This window comes from Thermobia domestica, chromosome 5, assembly GCF_964235325.1.
Source record: "Thermobia domestica chromosome 5, izTheDome1.hap1.1, whole genome shotgun sequence".
In the NCBI taxonomy this organism is placed as follows: domain Eukaryota; kingdom Metazoa; phylum Arthropoda; class Insecta; order Zygentoma; family Lepismatidae; genus Thermobia; species Thermobia domestica.
Genome location: NC_137458.1, coordinates 321,893,875 through 321,906,984, shown reverse-complemented (window position 1 = coordinate 321,906,984; position 13,110 = coordinate 321,893,875). Strand labels below are relative to the sequence as shown.

Below are 13,110 nucleotides of genomic sequence, written 5' to 3'. Positions count from 1 at the left end.
TCAACACATTTCAACACAAACAACACGTATACTTAGTAATTACTTGAGACCTGTATGAGTGAATCGAGCAATGATGTGCCAATGCCTTGCTTGCATCAATGGCAATAACACTACAGATGACACGAAAAGCTGGCGCGTTGGCCTTGAAGGGTTAAACGAGAATTACTAACCAAAGCATTCTAAAAAACACTAATTTTATTTTACAGTCTCTTAGAACATACCTTAAGGTTCATTTAAAAAAAAAAAAAGCGGCAAGGTAATTGGTCCGCCTCACAACGATAATGCGCATTATGTAAAATTAGAAATTTACACAAAACATTAACTATTTTGAAGTGCAAGGATGCATTTTTCACCCTTAATGTACAGCAATCTTGATGGGGTTTTATTATTATTATTATTATTATTATTATTAGCTCTACAGACTTACATAAACCTCGTGTAGAAATTTCCAAGTGATACATTGCTTAGATACTGAGATATGAATTTTTGTATTAACAGGGTGGCCACTCATTTGGAATTTCAAAATTCCCTGACTTTTCCAGAAATTTTCCCGGTTTTCCAGAAAATTACTAGAGAGATCTAAAATTGGTATATATAGGAACCTTGGGCAACTCAGGGACACGAACCCCTAAATTCCAGTAAAATTATTGCTTTTAATTATTCTTTTGTGGTTCCAGGCCCCCGGGCATTTGTCCCCTATTCCCCCTCCCCTGTCGCCGGCCCTGCAAACCCGTAAACCATTATTAAACATAAATCATGTGAGTTATACGGCAAAGAAGTCCATGTGTTAAGAAAAAGAATTACTCGAAAACATGGTATTTTGATCCAGGCCCATAGCTAGGAAATGGCCAATGGAGGTGGAGCCCGCACCCTGCGACAATCCTCAACTCCCTTGACTGAAATTTTCATTTCTTTTTTAAACAAATATATGTTTAAAAAATAAGTAGTCAATAATTCTTAAGTTTATTTTCTTGGAAAAACACCATTACAGAATTTACATAAAATCGGTTTAAAATTGCAAAATTCAAATCAAGAAACTGTTCTACTCATTATCTACTTATTATTCGTTAATTTGCAATCAAATATTTCTCCGGATTTAACAACAAATATACAATACATTCACCAGGTGTGCTTATTAGCAACCTCTGTCATATTGCAGTACAAGGTTATGCTATCGTTCTTTGACATCACAAATGAATGGAGAGGACAATTATGGAGCTACCTGTATTAAGAAGTAGCGGACTTGGGTGTAGAAAGCCGGCATTAACAACTTTAGGTAGGCCCGGGTCCCAAAAGTTTTGTCGTGCCAGCAGTGGCGTGCGGTGGTTATGCAACCGGGGAACAGGTCGACATAGATGGGAAATATTGTGTAACAAAACAACGGAACTGAAGTAAATGAGCACTATTAAAATGTGCTTTTAAGACATCAGAAAAATTTGTTTGAAGCTGATTTTTTTTTTTTTTTTAGAACAATAGTACATGTAGTAGCGGAATTGGGTGTAAAAACTAGGGGAAGGGGAATGCCATTACTTCAAATTGGTGGTCAAAAGGTCAAATATCTGTAAAAAAGCATGGCCAATTAATCGTGTGGCGCAAAAAGTACTGCCGCCACTGAGTACAAATGCATGTGGAATCCACACAGTTTTTGATTCCACATAGAAATACACGCATTAACCAAAATTCCACACATTTTGTGGAATTCGACACACATTCGGAACTCTTCCGGCAGAAATACTCAACTATCGTTCAGCCTTTATATTAATCACGTGACCATCAAAACGGGATGCAGGGGCGCAGCCTCGAGCGAATTCTGGAAATCAAGCAGCCATCGAACTAAACAAGTGTGTTAATTACAAAATGGTCCCGATTTCGCTCCAGCTCAATTCATGGGCAGCACTAAATGACAAAAGAATATGAAGAAAGTATGCGCAGGCCAAACCAGCAGAGCTAGATAAACGAAACCTGGAACGAAGGAGAGATCTGGGGGCGAAGCCCCCAGCGACCAAAGCTATTTTGTATATGAATAAACCGGCTAAATGGCTAGGAATACAGCAGAACGTAAATTTTCTCCCGAGTAAAAATTCCATGTTTTTCATCAAAATTCCCTGACTTTTCCAGAATTAAAAAAATCCCTGACTTTTCCCGGTTTTCCAGGTTTTCCAGGTGAGTGGCCACCCTGATTAAGCTCTACGAAATATTAGATGGCCTCGAGAACGACCGGGATGCCTGAAATTCTGAAACTTTGGTCTCGTATTTCTCACAAACTATTAGGATTTCGGAAGAAAAATTTTACAGTTCTTCATACCATAGTAGTGTTAACAAGTACACGAAGTTCCATAAATATCTGAATCGGTGGGTGACATTTCGGATTTTTTCTGGGTGATTTGACGTGGAAAGAGCCATATATTTTATAAAGTTTTCCTGATTTCCAGTCTTTTTTCCTGAGCTCCCCTGACCTGCACCATTTTACTTGAGTTTTCCCGGACTTCTCTAACCAGCAGGAACCCTGCTTTAGCCTACAGAGTATAAGTGTGGAATGTAAAACTAAAAGATTTGGTTTCATTAGTTTTCTAGAGTCAAATGTGGGAGCATGAACATCGAAGACACAGGGCCTCACCATTTAACTATAAGAGAATGAAAATTATATACATATTAAATTCAGCAAATACGCGGAATACATAGAATCTGAACTTCACAATACCAAGGAATCATAGATTTTGATTTTATTACCGTAGTATCCTTCGTCATTTGATTAAAAATGCTGCTGAAAGAAGTTTGTGTTGGCGTCTGGGTAGCATTTGCTGGCGTATTAAGTAACTGGAACAACGTCACATCTAAGGAAGCATCAAGATCATATACACTTGACGGTTCTTCTTTAAACTTTTTGTTCGTCTGACACCTAAAAGAACAAAATAGAAATAAGAAACTAGAATCACAGAAAAAGAAACAGAACACCAGTTACATTCATAAGGTTTTATTTACAGTAATTTTTCCAAGATGAAAAAAAAAAAATGAAATGAAATCTTTAAGAGTCTTCACTACAGCGAAATTAAACCACCACTAATTTTAGAGTTTTTCTGTAATATCTTTAAAACAAATAAAAATATTCGAAAAGCAGAAACGTAGTGAACTAGACAATACGATTTTGCATATGATACCTTTACCACAATTCATCTATCTGCTTTTGGTATGCCGCTATTTACAAAACCCGCAAAATAATGCTAAATCTATCTACAGTTCTAAATCGAAAGCAGATAGATGAGTTGTGATAACGGTATCATACGCAAAATCGTATTGTCTAGTTCATTACGTTTCTGTTTTTCGTATATTTTTATTTGTGTCGAAGATATTACAGAAAAACTCTCAAATTAGCGGTAGTTTAATTTCGCTGTAGTGAAGACCCTTCAGCTTAAAATCCCACGATTATTCCTTTTAAGCTAAGGGAGATGATGAAAGCAAATAAATAAGGTTTGAAGAATTGGTGGAATGAGAAAGTGGGAAGAAACGGAAGTACCCTCAGAAAACCCACGGTTGTCCACCACAAACTTTTCCAAAATGAAAAAGAAATAGTCTTCATAAATTGAACGTAGCAGGAACACTTACTTTACGAATGAGCTATGGAAAATTAATCGCCACGTCAATCCCAAACCTCAATACCTTTCATTCTTACAATTTATAATTAACAATAATGCAAAGAAAGGGTGTAAAAATTAAGTTTCCAGGTGGATTGAAATTCTTAATCTCAAAAAGTGGAATCTATTGTTTAGACAAAACCATTATCAAGACGCAACTGCGAATAACAAAGGATTACAATTACAGAAAATGTAACAGATTGTGTGATTTTTACCACGAAGTATCTCCAACTGAAGAATCTAACGGATTACAAAATATTCTTTAAAAACGAAGGAAGAGACCTAAATGGGAAAAACAAGTATGACTAAGGCAAATCGAAAGAATATAGTCTCTGCATATTGCAACACAAGATGATCTTGACAAGGATTAAAGCATAAGAAAATTCTGAACGGGTCATAGTGGTAGAATAGCGGAGTTTTCTTGGTGCTTTCCTGCTTTTTCCTACATTCTTATTTTACCAATTTCACTCGTCTCATTTACTTAAAGAGTATAATCGTGGGACATTAGATGACGTTTCTGAGGCATATTTAAAAACTTAAATGCTGAAAGAGGGAACCTGGATCAGCAATGGGATTCATTCAGCAACAAAAATTAAATAGTATAAAACTGTACATAATTTCTTTATTTCTCCGAGATTTCTTACATTTTTTCAGAAAAAAAAACTTATTGTACGTATAGTTTTAGAAGCTCTCTATTAACATAGTTACATTACAAGAAGAAATTATATTAAATTAAGCATTTTAATTTAACGCCCCACAATAATGCCCTTTTATGCTAAGGGAGACGATGATAAAGCAAGTGAATGATGGAAAAATTGGTGGAATGAAAAAGTGGAAAGAAACCGGGGTACCCAGAGAAAACCTATCGATACGATGTTGCCCACCATAAGTTTACTTGGCAGGGGATGAACTACGAACTAGGGATGGCCAGAACCGGTTCCTGGTGGAACCGGTTTTCGGGACTGAACGGATCCGGTTATAGAAGATCCGGTTCCGGAACCGGTTTTTCGGATCCAGGTCTGGAACCGGTTCTTCGGATCCAGGTCTAGAACCGGTTCTTCGGATCCAGGTCTGGAACCGGTTCTTCGGATCCAGGTCTGAAACCGAAACTTTGTGATCATCCCTACGCTAAACCCGAGCTGCTGGCAAGCTGTGAACAGTATGCTAGATGAAATGGTGGAAGCGACAGGCAGACGCCCAGGTGGCGGCAGCTTGTTTCATCAAATAAACTGGGTAACTGGCAAACTCATTGGTTAAACACGCAAACTGGCCAACTCATTTGGCTAAACACTCACTGGTGGACCAAATTTTTTTTCTGGGGGCACAAGCGGGTCTGGGCGGGGAAGGCACAAGCGCATGGTCCTCTTTGCATTATTTTTGAAGGTGAACTTTATGCCTCCTTTACGGGTCTTTGGGGCTTTCGGATCCAGGTCTGGAACCGGTTCCTAAGATCCGGTTCTGGAACCGGGTTTCCAGATCTGGAACCGGTTCTTAAGATTCGGTTCTGGACCATCCGGAACTTTGTGGCCATCCCTACTACGAACCCCACGCACTAGAGCTAAGTGCTCTACGAATGAACCACCGTGCCCCCTTTCTTAATTTTCAATAATAATAACCATTATAACCTCACCAATTTATATTTATTTCCAACAAGACAGCTGCATATCACTGCAGTGCAGTAATATTTTTACCACCTTTGTTCTTAATCAGACTATGGTGCTTACTCAATAGTTATTTTCTGTGTACGCGGTCATTTAACGACTCCATTATAACGTTCGTAATGTTTGTAATTACGGATTTTGGTTCATTTCTATCAGTAGCCTGCATCGAACCTACTCGTTCTTCACACTACCCCCCGCCCCCAGGTTGGAAATCACTGATATAGATAATATATATATATATATATATATATATATATACAGAGGCGGATCCAGGATATGATCAAGGGAGGGGCTAAACCATAGTTTGCCACTTTATCCAATGTAAAGCAGGGTTGAAGCCCACTTTATTAAGTGTATATCTGAGCGTCAAGGGGGAGGACTATAGTTCCTATAGCCCTAGCCTTGGATCCGCGCCTGTATGTATATATATATATATACATACTCGCAGACTGCTTGCTCTTCGCACAGGGAGAATACTTTCATGGACATTGAATTTGGATTTAAACGGCATCGGAAGTGTTACTGTTCGTCTCAGCGACCCCGAAAACTATGAATCTCGGCACTAATCAGTCATTTTCCATCATTTCTATATATATATATCTTTCCTCTCCTCCCCGAGTTACTGGGCTGAATTTGGATTTAAACGGCATAGGATGTATCACTGTCATCTCAACGACCGCGAAAATTATGAATTCGACACTAATATCGGTCATTTTCGATCATTTTATATATGATCCTCTCCCACGTTGAGGGACTGAATTATGATTTAAACAGCATCGGAAGTGTCACTTTTCATTTCAGCGACCCAGAAAACTATGGATATCACACTAATGTTGGTCATTTTCCATCATTTTTAGATACCCCCTTTCCCTCTCCCCATGCCCCCGGGTTGCACTATCAAAGTGAATTTATAAAAAACATTTCAGGCCCGAACCCCATCTACGTTGAAAATTCGAGATCGGTCGGGTGGTTCAAGAATTATTAAGTTACAAATATAGTCACTTTCAATTTTGTATAATAGTTTCTAACATGCACAGTGAAAAATTATAAATTCTATTGGAATAACGCTTTTGATATTATGGATAACGTGTCAATTCCCTGCTAGATGAGACAGAACAAGAGGAGAAGGAAGAATCCATTTCGCTTCTGATGTAAAAAGCGCTGTAATTATTTCATTTCGTTTCACGAAAATTTTTGAATTGTGTGACCTAGAAGACTGCTTATAAACTGGTTTGGTTAGTGAAATAAACTGTACTTACCTAAATGGGTTTTTGCCTACTTTGTCCTCTGAGAATGTTCGTGTCCATTTTTCGGATTCACTGTCTGTGGTATTCGTGGAGATATTCTCTACATCGCCTCTCATGCGAGCCTGTAACGCCTTCTTCCTCTTTTTTAGTTTATGTAGGCGCATCACTTCATCAGGCCTTTTCCATCCTGGGGCTAAAGACGATGACGGTTCTTCTGCCATGATTCTGGAAAAAAAGTTCATTTCATTTCATTTATTTGCCTGTTTCATTAGCTTAAAAAAAAAACACACGAAATTCTCATATAAGCACTAGAGTTGTCAATAAAATATATACATTATCAGGAAGCAGAAAGTACCATACATAATATTGTACCTATGCATATTTCTAAAATACAAAACCATAAAATCAGAGATATCAAGTATATAAACCCCCATAGCAGAACATGCCGCGATCTGCGATGTGATCGCAGAAAATCTGCCACGCCTGTCAGAATAATTACAATGTTACGCTGTAATAAAAATATGATAGTATCATCTTGATTTTTTTATTTTGGAATTGTTGCAGAAAATTTTTGACTTACAAAAGCTCATCGCAGAAAGACAAAGAAAGTTCTGCCATTGGGATGTAAACATAATCACATATATCGTAGTTCAGAAAAAAACTTAAAAAAAAAAAATAGTGTTCATATTTTATTACTTTGTTCTTTCCACCACCTATATTTCGAACTGACCAAGTTATGTGGATTGTGTGTGTCTTGTTTTTGTACTTAAGCATTTCTCTACAGTTCTACACTCTACGCAGGACATGTTTTTCACTTCTCAATTCCATTTGAGCCTGAAGCAGCCGGTTCCGGAGATCAAACGTAGTATCACTGGATAGAGCTTATCGAGGTCTATCTTTCCCCTCGAAACAAACTCAAAAGGACGGGGTCAAGATAACTTCCTCTTATTTACTTTATTGTAATGATTAATTTGGATAATTATCCAGGCATACTATACAGATATTACAATGACTTTTAAAAACTCATTAAGCGAGCATTAGGTTTCAATTAAAATTATGATTAGATTTCAGTTGGTTGACTCTTGTTTTGGTCTAAAATCTAAATTCTCAAGAATATTTTATAAATTTACCTGTTAGCAGTTAATTGTTTATCGAATTATGTTTTCCTTTTCACTACTCTTTTTACTATAATTTGTTCACGTGATTAATCACATAAATCATTTTTAATTGAAGGAATGAATCGTCGATCATTGAATCGTATTTGCCATTAATTGTTTCACTAACTGATAACCTATTTCAAGTTTTAGTTAACTTCCGGAGAATTAAAAAAAAAAAGAAAAAAAAGGCCTTATTTGGATCTCTCCTTGCACTACCTGTAGAATTTGTACGTTCTTTCGCTAAAGAGCAGTGATGATTTCAGTACGTATGCCGCTTCCGGTACCATATTTCCGTTCATATTCAATATGCGTTAACAGTATATTCAAAGTATTGTTTTCCACTTTCCAGCTCCCTGTGTAATTAAACATACTCCCTACCCCTGAGGGAAAAATTTGAAATCATCAGTGCCGCGCAGAACCTCTTATTGTGAGCTACTGATCACCTCGTAACAAAATCCTGACTTTTTCGATGCCGATTGATTATACGGACTTTTTCGTGACTTTCATGACCGTTTTCTGATTTTGTGACTTTCGTGACCGATAGACACCCTGGTTAACCTACTTCTCTTGCTTCATTACATAAGATAGGATGGGCTTCTCTGTGTTAATTGTTGATCTCCCCACCTCCACAACACCCCAGTATCTCATCATGACATATTTTAAATTTTTACATACAATTTATTTTAGTACATATAATGAGGTTCCATATTTGGTTTTTCAAATATTCTTCCCTTTATATAGAATTCCCAAGAGCTCAAAAGATGCATTCAATGATAACGTCACAAGAATACACATTTATAACAGTAGATCTCAGTAACTTTTTGGACAATTAAAATTGAATCTTCATCATATTATTCAAGTTTGCATATTCATTAATACAAAGTTTTCACTAGGTGTATTTATTGTAGTTTTATCCACATCACAGCACTCCAGAATCCCTCAGTGGTGTCTTTTAATTTCCACATAAAATTAATTGGGTAAACTTTACATCACACGCTCCAGCTGTGTATTGATAACTAGGACCGCATTAGAGGATTATTTTTTTGTTTTATTTAACATCCTAGAATTATTCATCGAGAGTGCTCACTCGAGCAGACGGTTCTACCAAATAGAAAATATACGTATATGCAAAATACGCTGTGAAACATTTTTTTGTGAAGGAAACAGTCTGAATGCAAGTAATTCTGTCAGTGCATAGCACATTAAAACGAACTTTGATAGCGAAAGTATTGTATGAGTAAGTGTGCCCTTTTACTATCCTCGTTTATGCGTATACTCCCCGTCGCTGACGCCCCTGCTCCCTACGGACGCAACCTTCGCTCTCGCTCAGGCACCCCTGTCCTGATTCGGTTAGAAAACATTCGTGCTTTTTAGTGCTCACCTAGCACTAGTTAGTTCGTGTTTCATGCACCAGTTTTTATGCCTTACGTCCACACTGTATTTATACCGAGCTTCCTTGAAGTCAATCTGGAAGTAATAATGGAGCTCCTCATTTAGTGTATGCTCTGCTAAAGAAATACAAAGCTCTAACTTAACCTGAAAATGTAAGAAATGTGTCAAAATTTGATAGAACCGTCTGCTCAAGTAATGCCCACCGAGATCGTGAGAGACAACGGTGATGAGATGGATGATATTAATGAAATGAAGAAACTGGGAGACCCTGAGTACACCCACATGGTTTTTCCACCACGAAATTCACTTGATGCGGGTTGGGAACAAACCAGGGACCCCATGCAATAGAGGTGAGCGCTGTATTACTGAGCCACCGCGGCCGTTAAAAGACTATAGTAGAATAACACAGGGTAAAGAAGAATAGGGCAGGGATACGTAGGATGGGGTTAGCTTAGTTATTCTCGTAAAATGAATATGTACCAACCAGTGCAAGTCCACACTTCAAAGATGATTCAGTGAAAACGAAGTATATAGTCAATACATTTACCTAAGGATCCGTATAACTAAATTGCACCACTTTTCCTTACCTTTTCACATCAGTTATAAATCTTGATACAAAGAAAACACATTAAACTAGCATTTTGTAGTTTAATTTCAGCCTTGACAAACTACTTTCATACCACACTTACATGACCCTACTTACAACATATGAGCAACATAAACATCAACAAACTTACCGATTATGGGTTTGCGTAAAACAATGATGATCTTGATGCTTCTATTTATATATACGAATCGTCAGCAAATGGAAACAATTCAACAATATGATTTTAAATCAACTAATCATTTTAAAAATTAATTTCATTAAAAATAAACCTGATTAAAACGTAGCCGAAAGTTCCATTTTTGTATAGTTCACGGAAATTTAAATCGTTATCAATGTTACCAGGTCATTTTTCCTTTCCTGCTCGCAACGTCCGCGAATGCTCCGATAATTCTGCTCTGTTCAATTAAGTACTGTACGTTTCTGACTTGTGAAAAAGAATGATATTTTTACTAATTTTTAAAATTATTTCAATTTAAAATAACAGCATGTGGCATAAATAAATAAATAAATAAATTATCCGTATAGGTTTACTTTTGGCGCACCACTAGAAGAAAAATTATAGTTCTTCATTAATTTCCTTCTTATTGTCCCCTAAAAGGTTTCCGCTGGGCGACACGAAAATATCTCACGTGGCATAGATAAACTTAAAGGGAGCCATATGAAGTAATTGTTGAAAAATTACAATTCTATTACGACTTGATTATAAATACGACTTCCGGATATGTAACATAAAAACTACAATGTAACAAACACAAACCAACCTGTGTAAGGTGACCACTAAAAGCACGAATGCCAACTAAATCGGGGCAGGCGAAGCTCGTGTGCCCGCACTGATGCGCGGGGTGCGTCCAAAGGGAGAAGGTGCGTCAGCGATGATGGGTATGCGCGCAAGTGATGGTACTAAAAACAATGGTTTTTGGCAGTGATACGAGTTTCAATAGCACTTGACATGGTTTCATACTAGTAACGCTCCATTTGTAATAATAAAATGAGGGTTCTGTATACTGTGCATAAACATGCCGCCTGTCGAAAATAGCATCTAATACAGCCATCTTTCATATACATTCACTTATTTTATTCGTCGTAAAACACTTGTAATGATTTTACACTAGTAACCCTACACTTGTAAACTTAAATTACAGCTGTATTATTTTGTATTTAGTTTTGTCGCCTGCAGAAATTTGTTCCCTATAAACATGTCTTTTCATGCCAAGTATTGAATTTTACCTGTAAATCTTTCAAAATATGGTGCGCCAAAACTACACCTGCACCCGGTTATCTGCCGCAAATGGCAGTCCCGAAATACAAAATTTACAGACAAATGAACAGAATCAGACGAAACGTCAGCTTGAGAGTAACAAAAAAAGGTAATAACAGTCATCAGTCTAGAGTAATTAATTAAAAAGAAAACCTAAGCTAATTATGCAATATTAGGTAAACAAGCGATACAGCAGTGGTTCTCACCTTTTTTTTTTTTTTACTGACGACACAATTTACTGAACGTCTAGGACATTGATACACTCGTTTTGAAATTGTTCTTATAAATAATAATTACAATTATAATTATAATAATATCTGTTATAATAGTGAAACCTTTTTTTTAATATAATGACTATTAGCACTGCCCAAGTAGCATTTTGGGTTGACAAATGGTTGGGCCAACCGAGCATAGTAGGTTGGCCAACGGTGATTTTGGCGGTACTGCAAATTGTTATGCCAACAATTATTTGCAACTGGGCCAACAGATGATTGTGTACAGTTGGCGAACCAAATAATGGACGACAGTGTGCCAACCATGGAGGAGTTGGGCCAAAGAAATTCCAACGAGAAAATCACAGTTGGTCAGCGATCGTTATCCTACAATCTACCAACTATGGTGTGGTTGGGCCAATGGAATGCCAACATAACACCAATGTGAAAAAAACAGTTGGCCAACAATCGTTATCCTACGGAACGCCAACATTGTGACAACAAAATGAACATCGTCTTTCGATGCGTTACCGAAACAACGATGCACCTACGATGAACCATTGTTTTGTTTTCGCTTGTTGGGATCGATGGTTGATGGATTGTCCATTTGCCGTTGGCATTTTGATAGTGGCTTTGCCAACGATGCCTAAAAATAGACAACGGTTGGCACACCGTTTGACAACGAAACTGTTACTTGGGTGGGTGGGCAAACACTGTGTGCGTGGGTTTCCTAAGGGTTCTCCCGTTTCCTCCCACTTTCTTCATTCCACCATTTCATGCATTTCTCATCATCGCCCTCTCCTTTAGCCTAGCCGGCATGTACGTGGGACACAAAACTCAAAGCTTTCATTTTTTCCTGTAGCAGTGAGCATTATTCCTAACGCTGGAGATGTTGACTGCTATAGTCTGTTTGGGTTTAAACTAATTATTATTAAATTCTTCATGATTTTTAAACTCTAAAATTTCGCGACACACCTTAAGGGACTCGTGACACACCAGTGTGTCGCGACACAGCGGTTGAGCACTACTGCAATGGAGCATAATATGACAGTGTTACAAACCCACTGTCTTATTAACTAAACTAGGATGTAATGGAATGAAATACAGATGTGTAGAACGAATACTAATAAGAGGGAATTGCATCTGAACTGAATGTACTGAAATCTGGCAAAATTTTGGTGCTATCCCATTTTATGTGTGTGTGGGGGGGGGGAGTAAATTTGTAAAATCCACCGAAGAAATATGTTGTTTGATATCACACTAGGATTGCACAAGTAATGAACTTACCTCGGAATCTTACATCTTACATGTATACTAAGGTAGACATACGAAATTGAAAGTGTGCTCTTCACCACATAGTGCTATGTCAAGGCTGTGTATGAAGGACCATACAAGTGTCGCAAAGCTGTTCATCACACAAGACATGTATTTTATGCCATCTAAAGTAATTTTTCACTATTCTCGTTTATGCGTAAATCATGATCGTTGACGCTCCTGCTGCCTACCGATGTACCCCTCGCTAACGCATGACCCTCCCTCCTGCGCTTTCTCGGTTCTCGTTTTAATGATACCTAGCGCAAGTTGGTTCGTGTTATGTGTACCGTGGTGTTTTTGCCGTATGTACACACTAAAGCCCTCCTTAAGTCAATTTGCAACTAGTAATTAGCAAACAAGCAAATAATATAGAAATTCTTGATTACTATAAAAAAAATATAAATCCCTGTACAAAAAAAGACATTAATAAAGCCAAAAGGGACTATTACAGTAATAAAATAAACAATGCACATAATAAAAGCAAAGAGTCGTGGAAAATAATGAAGTGTGAAATAGGAAAGAAAAATGAAAAACAAAAATATACAGTTACGTACAAAAGGTAGTAACATAACTACAAATGACCCAAAGTTCGTTTCTGAATACTTAAATATTTACTTTTGTACCGTTGCA

At 37.4% G+C, this 13,110-nt stretch overlaps 1 protein-coding gene across 2 annotated transcripts in view; it reads right to left on the bottom strand.

Moving 5' to 3' along the window:
* hd (humpty dumpty) overlaps nt 1-10,033 on the bottom strand; it is a 64,322-nt gene extending 54,289 nt beyond the window's left edge. The window contains exons 1-3 of one of the 2 annotated variants that reach the window (XM_081760541.1): nt 9,827-10,033; nt 6,553-6,765; nt 2,731-2,899 (exon numbers count right to left, since the gene is read on the bottom strand). In XM_081760541.1, coding sequence (XP_081616667.1) covers nt 2,731-2,899; nt 6,553-6,761 — 378 coding nt within the window. In that variant the 5' untranslated portion in view covers nt 6,762-6,765; nt 9,827-10,033. The other variant, XM_081760542.1, reaches the window with a different exon arrangement.
* Nucleotides 10,034-13,110: the final 3,077 nt, after the last annotated feature.